Source organism: Ambystoma mexicanum, chromosome 1q (assembly GCF_040938575.1).
Source record: "Ambystoma mexicanum isolate Mex_15411 chromosome 1q, UKY_AmexF1_1, whole genome shotgun sequence".
NCBI classification, from domain to species: Eukaryota; Metazoa; Chordata; class Amphibia; order Caudata; family Ambystomatidae; genus Ambystoma; species Ambystoma mexicanum.
The window spans coordinates 448,608,587-448,626,692 of NC_090922.1; the positions used below are offsets into that span (position 1 = coordinate 448,608,587).

General features: G+C 47.6%; 1 protein-coding gene across 3 annotated transcripts in view; it reads right to left on the bottom strand.

Moving 5' to 3' along the window:
* The window catches only part of NUDT21 (nudix hydrolase 21), a 155,851-nt gene that overhangs the window by 50,594 nt on the left and 87,151 nt on the right, over positions 1-18,106 (bottom strand). For all 3 annotated transcript variants that reach the window (XM_069640254.1, XM_069640263.1, XM_069640245.1), the window contains exon 3: positions 3,467-3,530. In XM_069640254.1, coding sequence (XP_069496355.1) covers positions 3,467-3,530 — 64 coding nt within the window. The remainder of the gene's footprint in view (positions 1-3,466; positions 3,531-18,106) is intronic.

Genomic DNA, 18,106 nt, shown 5'->3' on the forward strand with positions numbered 1-18,106 from the left:
TAAGTTAGCAAGGTATATGCCTAGATGTCGGCATCTTTGAGCCAACTAGTGATGCTCTGGCGGAACGTGTGATAGGTTTGATCAATTCTTAAAGGGGATGGTAGTGAGTTCCATAGGAGTGCTGCCTTGACCTGGAAGCTGCTGGCTCCGATTTTGGCACGTTTGTATCTGGGGACCCAGAGGTAGTTGGTGTTGGCGAGTCTGGTGATTCTTGTGGTAGGCTTCAAAGTGAATCTTTCGGATAGATAACGCAGTGCTGCATTATTCAAGCATTTGTGGGTGAGGGAGGCAGTTTTTAGTTTTATTTTATCATGAGTGGAGAGCCAGTTGTTGGCTCTTCTGGTATTAGAGATATGTTGTCTCTTGGGGATTCCTAGGGCTGCTCTCAGCGCATTATTTTGTAGGAGTTGGATTTTTTTTGATGGTTTGTTTATTGGCTCCTATGTAAAGAGCGTTGCAGTAGTCCAGCCTGGATAAAATGAGGGCTCTTGCTAGGGTGATGCAACTGTCCTGTGACAGGAAGGCCTTGCCAGCTCTAATCAACTTGCATGTATATGCTGTGGCCAAGGCATTGACCTGCTTGTTGAAGGAGAGAGTGGAGTCCAGATAGAGACCCAGGCTTTTAACCTCCTTGGCGACAGTAATATTATTGTCTATGTTGAATGCTGAGTATTCGGGGCTGAGTTTGAGGGTCAAGGGAGTGCCCAGGATGATGATCTCTGTTTTGTCATCATTCAGGCATAGACCGTGGGTGGCCATCCATGCCTGGATGAGATATATCCTGTTCACCAAGGCCAAATCCTTGTTGTTATCACTGGTAAGCGGTAGGAGAATCTGTGTGTCATCTGCATAGTTAGTGTAGGTGACACCCAGAAGGTCCAGATCATCGAAAAGGGGCTTGGTAAAGATATTATAGAGGGTGGGTGAGACGCAAGATCCCGGGGGCACTCCGCAGGTTATGGGGATGGGGGTGGCTGCTGCCAGAGGAGCGAAGACTCTCATAGTCCTGTTGGTTAGGAAAGATTGTATCCATGCTATGGCTTCTTTGGAGAAGTGAGCTGCCGAGTCCAGTGATCAAAGGACTGTGTGGTCGACCAGGTCGAAGGCAGCTGATAAGTCCAGAAGTAGAAGGAGGGCTGATTTCCCTTCATCCCAGAGTTCACCTATCTGTGACGAGGTCTAGGAAGGCTGTTTCTGTCCCATGTTGGGGCCAGAAGCCTGATTGCCTAGTTCCTAGTAGAGAGTTGGTTTCCAAGTATTTTTGTATCTGGGAGTATGCCATTTTATCTAAGATCTTTAAGAGAAAGGGCACTGTAGTAATCGGGCGGTAATTGGTGGGTATTAGTGGGTCAAGGGACTGCTTTTTCAGTAGAGGAAGCACCCATGATTCTTTGAGGTTGGATGGGATGGTATTGGTGGAGAAGGATGATTTTATAAGTTTTGTGATAAAGGGGACCAGATCTCTGGCTGCATCCTTTAGAAGTTGAGCGGGGCATAGGTTGCCTTGACAGTTGCTGGGTTTGAGAGATAGTATGGTATTTTCCGTTTCTTTTATGGTGACTTTGGAAAACTTAAATCTGGGGTGATTGGTAGAGTTACTTGGTTGCTCTAGGTTGACGCTAATGGGTTTGTTGCCGGCGAGTGTGGCTTTTTTCTTGGCAATTTTAGTTTGAAGGGTAGTGACTTTGTTGGCTAGATCTTGCTGTATGTTGGAACACCAGAGTTGGTCTTTGATGCAGTTGTCTGGCACCGGGATGGGTGCTTCTAGCTCTTTGAGGATGACGAAGAGTTCTTTCGTGCTAGAGTAGTCTTGGGCAATTCTAGCGTTGTAAGTTTTGCGTTTAGCTCGGTTGATTTCTTTTTTGTATAGGGCTGTGATGGAGCGGAGGTTGGCTTTGTTTTTGTCAGAAGGTTGTGCTCGCCAGGATGTCTCACAATGCCTTTTTTGTTTGCGCAATGATTTTAGGTATGGGGAGTACCATGAATTGAGATGGGCTTTGGGTTCACTTTGTCCAAGTTTGGGTGGTAAAATAGAGTCTAGAGATGTGGTCATGATGTGGTTAAATTCCTTAACCATAGCTTCGGGGTCCAGGTTTTCCGGGATGTCGTTGAGTGTGGGGAGGATGAGGGGTAGCAGTTTGTCACAGGTGATGTTTTTTTTGTTCCGGGTAGGAATGGATGGCGCTAGAGGTGTGGGTGCCAAGGTGGGTTTGGCGGTAGTTAGGGTAAAGGTTATGAGGTGGTGATCAGTCCAAATCTGGGGGGAAATGGAGGCTATCGTGGCGTTGCAGTTGTAATCTGCTACCCAGTCCAGGGTTCTGCCTTTGTTGTGTGAGGGGGGGTGAGCACTCTTTGGGTAGATCCTTGTTCTGCTAGGATATTAGCCACATTGGATGGTTTATAGTCATAACGTCGACAACAAAAATGTCGACAGTCAAAATGTCGGAAAAAAAAATGTCGACTTTTTTTCAATGCATTTTTTTTTTAAATGGGGGGGTTCCCCCCCCAAATCCCCTTTTTACATTTTTTTTTTAATTTTTCCCTTTTTTTTTACTCCCGAACCCCTAAAATAAATATATAATTAAAAAAAACGAAAGGCGACTTTTTTTCGACATTTTTTTGTCAACATTTTTGTCTGTCGACATTTTTTTTTCGATATTATGACTGTCCACCACATTGGATGCATGTGTATCTTTGGTGTCATTATAACCTAAATTCAAGTCGCCTAGTAGTAGGACTTGGGAGGAATTTTTTAGATTATTCGAGATGATATTTGATATATCGTCTTCAAAGGTCCCAATGGGGCCTGGAGGTCTATAGACCAGGTATATTGTGAGAGTCTGGGTGTTATTTATGTTTAGTTTGGCTGTCATGAGCTCACATGAGTTGATGACTGGGGATGGTACTAGTCTGCAAGGTAGATTGTTTCTCGTTATGAGTGCAATGCCTCCACCCCGAGTATCGGTTCTCTCTGATCGCAATATGGTATATCCATTTGGTATGGCCAGTAAGAGGGCGGGTTCTGCTGCGGCGTGTAGCCAAGATTCGGTGACTGCTAGGAGGTCTAGCTGTTCAGAGTGGATGATGTCTGCTATCTCTGTAGCGTGTTCAACTAGCGATCTAGAGTTTATTAGGCCGCCCTTGAGGCAGGGTGTGTTTATCTTAGGTAAGGTGGGGCTAGTTGTAGTTTGGGTCTTGGTGGGGGGGGGGGGGGCTGTTGGTGGTGGTTGAGTGGGCCAGTGTTTAGTTGTTTGTTAGAGGATGCCAGAGTTCTAGCTAGTGGTTCATAGAGTTTTGCAAGTCTTGAGCGGTACAGTTTGCAGTGTGGCTCATGTGGTTATTCAAATAGCCCAAGGCAATCAAAGATGTTCAGAGGTTGTGAAGATCGCAATTAAAGACAAACTTTTTGCACAAGATGGTGCCAACTCTACAGCAGAAGGGGACTGGCAAGAACATGGAGACATACCTCAGTCATCAGGCGTTTAAGTCCTTCCACTTCATCTTCTCCTGGATTGATTTCCCCTCCAGGTCTGTTAACGAAAAAAAAAACAATTTACTCTAGGCACTCGCTCTAAGATTTGCCTTGAACAATGCATGCTTAAATAACCTTAAAAAAATTCAAATCAAGCAGCACCTTTTTGCATTTAATTGGTACTGGTGTCAATGTGTCAGGGGCTGCAGTGGCAATATTGTTTTAGTGGAGCTGGTGTACACAGAACAACGTCCTAGGTGATATATGCGTAAATAATTAAGGGACTGAGCTCCCACATCTGAGAGGATCGTATGACAATATTTTGGCTGAAAGCAGCATGTGAAGATGGTGCTATGCCTTACAGTCTTAGCTACTTAAGCAACATGGACAAACGTGAATAGTGTTCATTGAATTTATGTTATTCTGTTCATTGCAAAGACGTTCCAACCACAAATAAATGCATGTGCAAACATGACAAAGATCATAGCATTCCTGGGAGAGGTACTGAGGGATAGAACTGCCGTTATTTTGAAGCAGATAGGAACATCCAAGTTGAAAGGGAAAGGTTGAAGCAGGGCGAGAGATGGGCACAGGTTGGAGGTTAAAGGTCAGTTTATGGTGCAAATGGATTCATGAGAGAAAATAAAACGGATTCTCCAGCGCATACTTTTTAACCTTTCAACATAGGCTCAGTTGCCAACCATTACTATACCAGTAGAGAATGCCAAGCACCAAGTCTATCAAATCTGGGCACCCGACAACAGGGGCAGTAAGAGCAAACTAGCAAACCGCCAGTCATGTATACACGCACACCAGGCTTTAAACCACAGAAGGGCGCGACTGCCTCTGTTGGCATCTCAAAAACTCAATAAGCAGAAGAGGGCACAAGAGCCTGAGCTACATTGCCACGAGCTAACCATGCACTGCAGCGAACAGGCAGGTCCTTATTTAACCTGCTTCTTAAATCGCTGCCGCGGTCTGTCAGCCGGCGAGAGCGTCCTGTATATGCCAAGGCTTCTTCTGTCTGCGTTCCAGACGATGTGATCTCTCCGATTGCTGCCAAGCATGTTACGACAGTTTGTCTGAAGTCAAATTAAGGGCTAAAACATACAACTGAGACAGTACAAAACGACTTAGTATATGGCTGTACCACCAGAGTATGGGGTAGCATAGACCGAGTAGCCAGGCTTATCTTGGGAGGGAGAGGGGGGCTGTAGGAAAGTGCAAAGAAGCTGAAGCACACAAATGGTTCAATAGAAACCAGAAGTATTATACAAAATAAATGTTTATTTTTACAGTTAGGTCAAGTTAAGTCATGGGGGTAAGCACTTTGTCAGAGTCATAAACACATAATAAAAACAAAATACAATGCTTTAAAGTACACAGACCAAAGCATAGACCCTGCTCAGAACACTAACAATATATCTAAGGAAGTCAGACCGTATCAAACATTTAGAATAGGACACACCTATTCAAGGGGAGTAAAACGATCAGTTACCTTTAGATTACCTTACATTGTGTCAAGAATAGTAGACCCCGTCAGTTCTGCAGTGACACTCAGTTAAAGAATCACTTAGTAAACTAACCCTGTTAACAGGACACTTCTTTGAATAGTGGAAATTCATGGAACAGTATAAACCATAGAACTACTTTCAGGATAACATACAAGTTACAGCAGACAAGTAAGACTTATGGTGCAATATACAATTACAGTTGCTTTTCAGATCAGTGGAACACATACCAAGGTAAGCAATAACTTGCTACACTAATTTAGGATTGCACCAAGCAGGCCAAGGTCAGCTACACCTACAGGACACTTAAAGAATGGCACACAGCTATTCAAGGCAGGTAAAAATGTAAGGCAGACTTATTCTAGACAGGCTAAACTGCAGGTCAGGGGAAGCAAGACTCAGTTGGGTATACATTTACATTCTAAAAAAAGAAAAGTAAAGTGTAGCCAACAGCATTACTTTTGGGAAGAGGCACAACCAATTCACAGTTGAGTAAAATAACCTTATGTACACTTTTTAGAATGGCAAAACACCTTCAAGGTAAGTGAGAACTTTTGTAACTGCTTACTCTCAGTGACAGTTACCAACTAACTCCTTCACAAGTAACGAAACACTTGTTACCTTTTCTAGGCAAAAGGCCCAAACCTTAGACGTCATTCCCTATTCTTGGAGCACGAGTGCTCAGGGGCAGAGGGGGAGTGCTCACCAAGGCTCTAGTGTCCAACAGGCAAATCAGCATAGGCACAGACGAAGCAAACGTCAGAGTTCCTGTGGAAGTCTCTTCAAACAAGTAAGTATTTCACTTTAGAGTTAGTTAGGATCCCAGGGACTTCTGGGAAGACACGCTAGGAGGATTCCACCAGTGGGCCTGGATGAGAGGCCTACCATTCATGGAAAACACCACAAAAGCTATACAGAAATCACACACGGTTAAGGTAAGTAAATACCCCAGCCCAGTACCTAAGCACAGAAGAGTTAATTTATTTGCAGTTGTTAAGCGCACTAAACCCGTAGGCATGAAGGGGATGGTTAGAGTCATACAGGATAAACGGCATAGGTTACAGGTAAGTCAGAGACATAGCGAACAGTCTGACAAGGTCACTTAGTAAGGAAACAGCAAGGTCTTGGTGTTTCCTGGCGTCCAATAAGATAGTTCTGATTGGAGGTGAGGGGGCGTTCCAGCTCTTGGCAGCCAAGACTGGGACGCTAGAGCCCTCTGACTTAGATCTTCAGTATCTTGTTTTCGTGATTTTTTTTTTTTGACAAGTACTTGGTTGCAGATTTGGAGAGTCTTGTGCTGATGGATAGGGACTTGAAGATGACGCGCTCTTGGACAGCGAGACAGTTTGCCTCTTTCCTAGCAGCTTGATCCCTTTTCGGGATGTTAAGCGCAGCTCTGAGGGCATTGTTCTGTGTAATTTGGAGTTTAATATTGTATGCAGATCTTCCAACTAACAGGTCGTCACAATAGTTTAGTCTGGATACAATAAGGGCTCTTGCAATGGAGATTGTGTTTTCTGCAGTAAGGAAAGGTCTGCAAGCGTTAATTAATTTGGATGTGTGGGCAGTATATGAGGCAATGCCGTTGACATACCTGGTGAGACCGTGGAGTCTAGGTAAACACCTAGGGTTTTTACATTGCTAGAGAGTTGGATGCAGAGACCATCAATAGTGAATGCTTTGTAAGCAGGGCATTTGCAGCAAGAAGACTTTACGATCTGCAGCCAAAAACCCAGTCCATGAATTCCTGGTCATGAAGACAGGACACTGGAAGTCCTGTCCTCTCCGACATCTTTTTCTCCACCTGCGGTGTCCCCCAGGGATCTAATCTCTCTCCCTGGCTTTTCAACCAGTATCTGGCACTCCTTGCCCACCGCATCGCCGCTCTCTGCCCTAATTTCCAGTGCTATGCGGACGATACCCAGCTCATTTTCAGGCTACCCTCAGCCTCCCCCTCTCCTTCCCTCATCCCTGACTGTCTGTCTGCTATCCAAGAATGGTGTGCCGCCAATGACCTCTGCCTTAATGCCAGTAAGACGGAGATTCTACTCATCGGTACACCCACTCCCTCCTTCCCTGCAGCTCTCTGGCCTGCCTCCCCTGGCCCCCACCTGCAATGCAAAAAACCTTGGGGTCATCTTCGACTCCACACTCTCCTTCTCTCCTCATATTTCTGACGTCGCTATGAAGTCACACTACCAGCTGCACCTCCTCAGAGGTATTCTTCCCTTCCTCTCCTTCCCCCAGAAGCTCACTGTCTCCCGAGCCCTGGTTCTCTCGAAGCTGGATTACTGTAACAGCCTCTATCTTAATCTGCCTGCCTCCACTCTCCGCCCTCTGCAACTCATCCAGAACAGAACTGCGAGACTTGTCCTTGGCCTCAAGCCCAGGGACCGTATCTCTCCAGGACTGAAATCTCTACACTGGCTCCCAGTGGCTGCGAGGATAAAGTTCAAAACCCTCTGCATTGTCCACAAGGCCTTGGTCCTAAATACCTTCAACTCTCTCTTCCCAAATATCTTCCTTCCCGAGCCCTTCGCTCATCCGCCTCCAACTCCCTCAGGGTCAGCCGCTTCTCGAAGCAACGAGCTGGGGGTAGATCTCTCTCCACGGCAGGGGCCTCCCTCTGGAACAGCCTTCCTGCCTCCCTGAAACTTGAGGAGAACCATCTCCGGTTCCGGAAGCACCTCAAAACCTTCCTCTCTGCTTCTGCTTTCTCTCTCCCTCTCCCCTGCTGAACAGCAAATATTCTTCACTGAAACTGCACTGATTCTGCAACTGGACCACTCTTAACTGCCTCGGTCCTGGGCCCAGCCACTCTCCACTTGCACTGATGCCCTGGAATCCCCTCTGCACTGCGGGACTGTCTCTGTATCCCTACAGCCCCCCCCCCTTTCCAGCACTTGTTCTGCACTTACCTTGCACTTGCCACCAGCTGGCCCTATTTATTACTTTACGCCACTTACCTTGTACTGCACTTCCCCCCCCCCTCCCCTTCCCCTTGCACTTTTCCCCCTCCCCCACCCCTGCACTTGCGCGATCTGAATGACACCTGGCCTAGTAGGATCGTTGTCTGTCTCCCCTTGTTCCTCCCCTCCCTGCCTCGTCGCGCCTTGAAACACCTGTGTATAGGCGCGTTATAAATGCCATATCATATCAAGGGATTTTGCAGTAGGGATCCATGGGGAAGGCTCCAGGCAAGAGTTTCTTCGTGGCTGGATGCAGCTCTGGTTTTGGCACCCTTTTCAGGAGCCAGAAGACGACTGAATATCGCTGGTTGGATTCTCTTCGCTTATCTGGTCCAGCACTCTGGTGAGGGGACTTCAAGGAGAGGAATCACGTCTCTAGAGGGCCAGCAAGATGCCACCAAAGTTTCAGCATGATTCGGAAGACAGTGCACCACCCAATGGCACAAGGTACCAGGTATTGGTGTAATGCAGCGGCATGTTAGCATGTTGTGCGGTGGCTCGAAATGCAGGTCTTCTTGAGTCTAGTGGATCTCACCAGGATCCGAGCCCCCAGGTAGCTTGGAAGGAAGGCTAACCGCAGGATCTGGTTACACAGCAGGCTCTCCGGTTGCTGGAAATTAATAAAATGCAAGAATTTGAGATTATGTATTGGGACTTCACATGTTTTATCCAGAGCGAGAACTAGGACTTTCTAGTATATAGATTGAAGTTCGATTAGGTCTTCAAACTCTAGCTTGTTTTCACACACCCTTGTTTTTCTACGAGAGTCTGACCGACCACCACCACCATCTCAAATTCCCGGCAATCTGAAATATTCAAATTGACTGACAATGAAGATCCTAGGGAGGCATGGAAATTCCTCAAAAAGCTTGACCTCGTCACCACAGATGCCATTCTGGAAGAACCAGAACCTCTCTAGGTTCATACCACCGAAAAGGGGTGGCTGTTTGAGGGGGCCAGAACAAGATCTAGGGAAAATGGACAGACCACCAACCTGGTAATGTCTCTGAATGCACCCTAAGAAGATCTGTTCTTCCAGCCTGATCCCTTGGTTCTCTTGCTGGTTCGCTGGTGAAGGCACCCTACCTACATTGGCTACTGGGAGACACCACCAACCCTTGCCACAGTTCTTGTTGCTTTGGTGCCAAACCTGCTCTGCTGACTACGACAGATCTGTATTGGCTTGGGATGGAATCTGTATTGGCTTGGGATGGAAGGCTCTCGTTGATTCCAGGACACCGAGAGAGAGAGGTGTCCTCTTCCACCATACTTTTTAATTGGTGATCAGCCGCATCAGTGGATAGGACTGTGCCCATGCCCCGTCTTATGCCCCCTATGCTTGACCTCAGTATGGGGTGGAATGGTTGCACTGGGTTTGTGACAGACCTCCACTGGTGCTGTCCAAGACCCATGGCCTTGGCTCCTTTCAACTTACATTGGGACTTTTACATAAAGAAAAACACACTACACATTGTTCTAACACCACCATCGAGCGACTCCAAACTAGATTACCGGCTCCTTCCTAGCAATATCATACATATGATATGAACTGCACGGTTCTCATTATGGTACTTTCCAAACAAGCACATGTCCACCTCAGACTCGAGCCATCAGACAAACTACAACACAACCCGTCCTGATGACTTAGCTACGCTGACTTTGTACCACATCTTACAGACTATGCAAAGGGATTTTGGCGAGAATCTAACTGACTAATTTCCCGTCCTACCATGCTGAGGCACATTAAGGCAAATTTACAGGGACAGTATTACACGATGGGAATTCAAACTGCACACCTGAGAATCGCTCACTGGGACATTGTCCACAGTAGAACGGAAGATCAGACTACCTATGCCCAAAATATCCGTACAAGATCTGAACTCACACGGATCTCCACAATGAGGGATCAGAAAGCATTCAGTAAATTTGCTCACACAATTTAAACTGAAGGGGACCGTCCACTCCACCTGCTAGCACTGGCTCTGCGTCAGAGGCAGTGTGCACAAATTAGACATCATAAATGGAAAGTGCAGTGACCTTATGGGCTGGTGGAAAAACGATTAAACAATGATTTGTAGAGGGGGTGTGGCTTGGCAGCCATGGACTAGGCTGCTCTTTGTGTGCGCTCCTGTGAACAGCCAATCGATCCGACAAAGCACATGCATCTTGCACCGGAATTTCAAGCAGAAAACATAAATAAGGTAATGCGAATACAGAGGGACCTCAGCGCAAGTGTTTAAATACAGATCGCCTAAACAGAACGGAACTTATGGACCTTTGAAGATCACACGAGCAAGAACGAAACCAGATGCAAAATGGCGGCGGACTCCGGACATAGGGTCTCCTGAGGGGAAGACTGCTGCAGAACTCAAGACGGAGACATAACTTGTGCGCAAAGACGGCAGCCTCCACGCAGCAGCACTACATGATGAGAAGTGCTAGGTGAAACAGAAACCCGCACTGGAGCGCCAGGGAGACCGCTATGGTGGAGAGCCAGCTAGAGAGCGCCCGAGTCGGAGCAGGAGCCAGACCCTGGAGCGAACAAACACAAAAGTAAGGCGGGAGCCAGGGAACCCGAAGGCTGAGAAGCCGCACTGCAGGGAGCAGCAACGTTCCCGGCGGCTGCAAACGGGGCCGGCAGAAACCCCAGCAAATAGAACGTAACGGGTGCCAGCGCGTGACACAGCGGACACCCCGGATACAAGCCGCAGCTACGCTGCAACGAATGCCTACCCATACCCGAGAGCCACAGGCGAGCCCCGCATGAGGACAGGGACAAGAAAGAGGACAAATCATTCAAATTAAAAAATACATGGAATAAACTATATAATAAAAACCTATCGGAGGCCAATAGGCGGCAAACGCACTTCACCATTTAAATTACAGGGCTCAGAGACATGAGCACATCCGTAACGGGCAGTGCGTGTGTCTAAAGCCAAGGAACCCCAAGGCTGCAGGCCAGAAAGTTGCTGCCAGGGCCAGCGCGGCTCAAATGCAGGTTGCCCCCCGCGAAGCGAAAAGGAAAAAACATTGGATTGCCCAGAACAAGCGCCAGACCACTGCGGGGAGGGGGGGGGGGGGGGAATGGTGGCCCACGGAATGAAAAGGTGGTAGCTTGGTAAACACCAAGCCTGCCCTGCAGTGACAAACTGGCACCCCAGCCTGGGAACAGTGGAAGGAAACGCAAACAATACCTGGCACGCAGCTGCGCCGGAGAGGTGAGGGTACCAAAGCACAGGCCTAATGAGATGCAAAGGCATACATTGAACAATCAAGACCACATGGGACTGAATAGCCAGTGGATGAGAACATAGACCCCACAGGTGGCGAACCCACACACCAAGGAATAGAAGTACGCAGGAGGTAGCGTTATCGGGAGCCTAGCACTCGTGAAGCTAAGAGTGCAGACCACAAGGGACGCGCGTCCTTGAGTAACAGTCGGGCTGGACTAGGTACACCCAGGGCAAAAGCTCTCAAAGGAGGCAAAGCCAAAAGGTAAACAACCGACAATGGATATCTTTGCCAAATCGCAGCAGTCCCCAACCACACCTGCACAAGCTGTGGCTGCAACACAGGGAGAGACGATCCTGTCAAGGGAGGATAACTTGATCCTTGCAGCCATCACAGAACTTAAATCCTCGTGGGGGATTGCAATGGCGGACTTGAAAGCGGCATTGGAAACGAAGATTGACGCGGTAGGAATTGAGGTCAATCTGCTGAGACAGGATGTGAGAGGGTTGGCGGAACGCACCAGTGGCCTGGAAAGCGCAGTGAAAGCAAACAAGGAAGTTGGCACGACCAACGCCAAGGAGGTCCACACCCTGAAACAGCAAGTGGCAAACCTGGAAAACCGTGCAGAAGAGGCGGAAGGACAGGCAAGATGCAACAACATACGTGTAGTGGGCCTACCGGAAGGAGAAGAAGGCCCGGACCCTACGTACTAGGTGTAGAATATGATAATCCAAGAAGTAGGAGCTAGCAAGCTACTAAGTTGGGGCTGGGAAGGGGGGATGGAGGGAGTGGAGTTTGGGGAGTTGCAGTGGCATTGGGAAGGGGTAGTTTAAGGTGGGGAACGAGCTTACATACGCGAGAGCTGACGCTTCAGGCGAAGACTGAACACATCAAGGAGAGAGGTAGGAACATGGGAGACCATAAGATAATCTCCTGGAACGTCAGGGGGCTCAACAGCTACCTAAAGAGGTACAAGGTCATGATTAACTTACGAAGGCAAAGGATAGATGTTGCCCTAATTCAGGAGGCTCACCTCACAAAAGAAAAATTAGAAGTGATCAAGAAGAAGTGGAAGGGGATCGTCATTGGCGCAACATATTCTGCTTACGCCAGAGGGGTGATCTCGTGGGTGGCACTGCATGTCCCATTCCAGTTACTAAAGTCCACAGCTGATGCGGATGGGAGAATGGTGGCTATAAGAGGGCTGGTGGAGAACAGAGAAATATGCATTATAAACACATACGCCCCGAATCAAGACACAGTGACATACTTGAAGACTATATAATAAAATGAGCCCGTACCTAGAAGGGGAGGTGATCGCAGGCGATTTCAATTGCATATTAAACCTGAGGGTAGACCGGTCAGACAATAAGCTAGACAGACCTGCCCATACTGCCAGGGCCTTGCAGGCTCTGCTGACGGACTTCCGGTTAGAGGATGCATGGAGAGTGCAACACCCACAAGACAGACGGTGCTCGCATTATACTGCCCCACAGAATCTGCACACGAGGCTAGATTATATGCTCACTACACAGAAGATGTCGGCAGAAATGGTACAGACAGAGTATAAAGCAAGGGTCTTGTCGGATCACTCACCACTAATCCTCACATGGCAATACCGACCCCCAAGTGCCAGGATTACAACGTGGCGGCTTAGAGCTGAGGCATTAAAAGATGCAATGTTTGGGGAGGACCTGAGAGAAGAGATCGTAAGCTATTTTGAAACTAATACTGGGAGTGTTGAATTGGCCGGTACGTTTTGGGAAGCCTTCAAAGTGGTGGTGAGAAGGATTGCTATAGCCAAGTCCAAAGGGTTGCAGGGAGAAATATTAAAGGAGTTGCAAAAGGCAGAAACTAAGCTAGAGGCAATGCAGGACAGGAGAGGAGAAACCAAAGAGGAAGTTGAAGAGATAAATTGAGTACGACAGGAGCGTGAGGGACACTGGGAGAGACGGTGTAACAAACTATAAAAAGTACATACAGAGGCAACATGTAGGTGGAGACAAACCAGGGAGGTTGCTGGATTGGTTGTACAAAAGCGAGACCCCCCAGAACCACGATTAGAGCAATAACCGGGGAAAACGGATAAATAGTGGATACCCAAGAAGGAGTAAATCAGGAGCTCCTAGACTACTACAAACGATTGTATGGGGACGAGGAATGTAGTGATAGCAGGGAAATAAAGGAAATCTTGGAAGACATAGATGTCCCACGAATAAGTGCGGAAGAACGAGAAGACCTGGAAGCCCCAATTACTCTTGAAGAACTGGAAGAAGTGGTAGTGCAGTTACCCACTAGTAAGACTCCAGTGACAGATGGACTCCCCAGTGAGTTCTACAAAATTTATAGGAACGAAGTGCTTCCCCCGTTGCTAGCAACGTTAAATGAGGCATTTTAAACAGGGAGATTACCAGAATCTCCAAGGGAGGCAATAATTGTCCCGCTCCCCAAACCCCAAACCAAGCAATGATTGTGGATTGTTAGGCCATTGTCGATGCTAAATCAAGATAGTAAAATAATCACGGCAGTGCTAGCAAATGGAATGAAACGAGTCAAACAAATGAATACACCCGGACCAGACCGGATACGTCCCACATAGGAACATATCCGATAACCTTCGAAGACTCCACCGGGTGATAGAACATACAAAAGAAGATCCGGGTGAGATTGCTATAGTGTCGCTGGACGCAATAAAAGCCTTTGACTCGGTCAAATGGCCCTGGCTGATTACGGCCCTGGCTAACTATGGGATAGTAGCTGGGTCAAATTACTGTATAGCGAGCCTCTAGCCAGGGTCAAAACAAGAGCGATCATCTCAGAAAGGTGGCAGCTCAGTAGGGGCACCAGGCAAGGATGTCTGTGGTCCCCGATGCTGTACATCTTAGCACTGGAGCCCTTGGCGATATACCCGAGGCAACAGTACGAGACAGTAGGGATTTAAAAGGGGAACCACATCTAGTTTCACTATATGCAGATGATATGCTGTTGTACTCAAGATACCCTGAAGAGAACCTCCAATATATCCTGGAAGTGATGGAGCGATTTGCGTTGCTATCGGGTATAGCGGTGAACCCCCGGAAGTCTCTTATATTTCCACTGGGAAGGTATGTGGGGGTCCCATGCGACCGATTACCAATCTTACAAATACCATGGGAGATTAAAAAGTTCAGATACCCGGGTATTGACATTTATCATACAGTGGAAGCAGAACACCAGCACAATACCGAGCAGGCAGTAAAAAAAAAAAAAAAAAAAAGAAAATAGCATGAGGTTTTGGACCAAACTCCCCCTGGCGTGAATGGTAGGGGGGCGATGATAAAGATGGTGGTGTTGCCGAGATTGTTACACTTCTTCGGAAACATACCGTACCTGATACCAAGGCGATTTTTCACTAAGTTAAAGAGCATATGTAGGGGATTCCTATGGCACGGGACTAGAAACAGAATCGCCCTTTGGAAGCTGCAGAATACATACGATAAAGGAGGTATAAAGCTACCAAACTATGAGATCTATTACTTAGCTAGCCAATTGCAATACGTGGACAAGTGGCTATCAGAAGACCCGACCTCTGAAACGAGATTGCTGGGACACAAGCGTTCCCCGTACTTCTTGAAAGTAGTAATATGGCTACCCAACTCGGAAACGAAAGAGCCCAAAGATGATGTTATTGGGATGGAAAGTGTGGCGTAAGGCCTGCCAGGTCATGGGAAACACAACCCCATGTTCCACGCAGGTGCCGCTGGTTACACCAACAGGGGGTGACTGGCAACTAAGGAAAATGTCGGTAGCACTTGGAACCAATGGGGATTGTAACAATGGGAGACATATGGCACGAGGGGGAGATAAAAGAATTCAGGACATTGATCGAGGAAACAGGGTTACATGCGCGGCCATATATTACATGTAACAGAGTGATACGGCGGGTCAGAGAAACATGGTAGCAAATAATATTGGCAGAGCAACCGACGAGGCCATAGAAACAATATACGACATAGCAGAAGGTGGGCACGAGATTTCCAGACTATATGAGTTATTGATGTCCAGAGTGGGAAAGGAAGTAGCACACCTAAAACATGATTGGGAGGAAGAAGTCTGGGAACCCATGAGTGACGGGATGTGGGAACAGGCCCAGGGGTACCATAAGAGTTTCCAGAAATGTGAGGCTACAGCAAATACAACTATATATCACCCGTAGAGCATATTTGACTCCCCAGAAAATAGCCAAATTCAAGAACGCAGGGCAGCAAACATGCCCAAAATGTGGGGAGGAAAACGCTGAAATGGCACAGATGTTCTGGGCATGTCCAGGAAGTTCTCGGACGAAATAGCTCACATGCTAGGAGAAAAAGGGGTCAAGATAAATGTTGAATCTGTGTGGGCATGTCTGATAGGAGGGTTCCCTAGACCACGTAAATTAAAACATACACGAGTAAACTAAAAGGACTTGGCATACATACTTGCCAAGCGTAGAATTGCCATGGGCTGGAAGGCATGTAATAGACCAAAGATAGAAGTTTGGTGGAAAGACCTCCAGAAATGGACGGAAGCAGAAACGGTAGTGTGGCAAGAGGTGGGCAATAAAGTGGAAGAAGCAGCAGCAACCCTGATGGCCTGGAAACACTTGGTAGCCACATTGTACGGGCCCACCAAGACTGGTCGAGCGACCAGGATTCTGCTGAGAACGCAGAATGGGGAACCCCCCCACGCCCAAGAGATTTTAACGCGGACCATGAAGTGGAGTAAGCTCGAGATGGGGGGGTTGGGGAAGATGGGGGTAGGGAGTAGACCCATAATGATATAGGTAAATTCTGGTATAATTATGACATGTACTGCAAGTTTTTGTTGGTTGTGACAAAATCAATAAAATTGATTAAAAAAATAAAAAACAATGATTTGTGGAATACTATAAAGATCTATATGCCTCACCCCAGATAGCGATATGGGATTAGTGCACGAATTCTTGCATGCGCTCTATCTCCCGATTAAGGAGGTCCAGATATGCTTAGCAAGCCAATAACAGACAAGGATGTCACCAATGCAATTAGGGGACTAGCTGCATGGCAAGCATCACTTCCTGATGGCCTACCAATTGACATCTACAAGCAGCTGAGCAATATTGCTGCCCCCAAACAGACAAATGTTTAGAGGCGACTGAAGCAGGACACCTCCCTGAAACCCTGCTTATAGCGAGTATAGTGGTTTTTCACAAGAAAGCACGCAACCCAACACAATGCAGTGTGTATAGGGCAATATTAATAAATGCAGAAGGAAAATTCTATTTAATGCCTAGCAAAACCCCTTGAGAGGCTCATGCGAACTCTAACACACCAGGATCACACTTGTTTTATACTGCACCATCACTCTTCTGATAACTGAGTTATCATGGTTATGCTTCATCCTCTCCTAGTGAGGCCCCCAGCACATTTTGCTGGACTGCTGGACCTTTTTCTTTAAATCCTGAATGAGTGGAAAGAGGCTCCACTCAATCATTCTTGTGGGCTCTGTTTTTTGGAACTCTATTCTTTGTATTCTACCTGTACTATGGGAGTGTCTGCTCCATAGCTCTTAAAGGTATCTGTATTTTTACTATTGCAGCACACGGTTCCTTATGGGCAGTGTTGCAAGGGGATCCTTAGGGCCCTCCTTTGAGAGAGTTTTTATGTAGCCTCTAGTAATTTGTGTTCTTAAGAATAGAAAGATACTCAGTAGCTCTCCCAAAACTTTATAGTCCAAGATTGGTACATACCACCTTAGGTGGAGTGCCAAAGGGATACCTAGTATGCCCCTCCTCCCTGCTCCTGTGACTTTTTAGACAGACCACCTCCTAGTTATGGCTGGTGGCAATGGACGTGTTCCAACTAGTGTGTCATTTTTGTACAGCAGGCTATGTCCATAGCCTCGGACGTGCGCAATAGAGACAACCAAGTACGGACTTGGGGGCCCCCTCTTTTTTGCAATTTCTAGCATGGTTGTTCTTCATCAGCCCTTCTACCATTCTGGGAGGGGGAGGCCTGTGTGTGTTCTGCCTTTGGCAGGAACCCTTGGGTGTCCCCGCCTAGGCTTCAGAGTGTCTGGGCAGGCTGGAAGCGGGGAGAAGTTATGCACCTCCCTGTCCTTGTCTGCCAGAGTGCCTTAATAGGACCAGCTCCCACAGGGGGTCTGACGGACCCGATTGGACAGCCGAACACCGCTGTCTGTCAAATGCAGAGGAGTGTGTGCTGGAACTGTATAAAAGGTGAGGCTTCTGGAGTGAAAAGCAAGTCGACCACTGGAAGCTGAAGTAATTTGAGACGACCAGAGACGCCTGAAGACCCTTTGCAACACCGTGAAGAGACCACTGCTGTTCTGACCCCGTTTTCTGTGCGACAGAGCAGTTCCGAGGAGGACGACTCCTTCCCTTTGGCTGGTGGGAACAACCAGCCCCAAGACAAACTTTGAATGGAGCCATCTCTCGATGTCCTAGGCGTTTCCAGAGCTGCGGCATCCCAATACCAGGAGACCTGCTGCCCATTTCTAGTCCATTGTTGTGGAAAGGCCAAATCCGTCCACATTTTTGCTGAGCCCTCAATGACACTCCAGAGATCCGATCAAACTCGTCCAGACCCACTCATCAGAGCGTGGGACTGCACGAAGATTGACCGGGGGATCTGCGTCCTTTCTCTGTGCTGCGGACAAGGCGCCAAAACCGCAGAGTGAACAAAGAAGTTGTTGAAAGTCATGCCCCAGGTCCCCCACCCCAGACTGCTGCTAAGAGATCCCCGTCTAGTGTCGTGCCTTCAGTATCAGACCAAGGCATCCAGAGGTCGGGTGCATAGCTGCAACGACGCAGAGAATCCACCATGAACATTCTCTTCTAACCTAAGGTACCGTGGGGAAAAAGGTATTGCCTACCCGATTCCAGAAAGTCACTCCAGAGCGTTCGA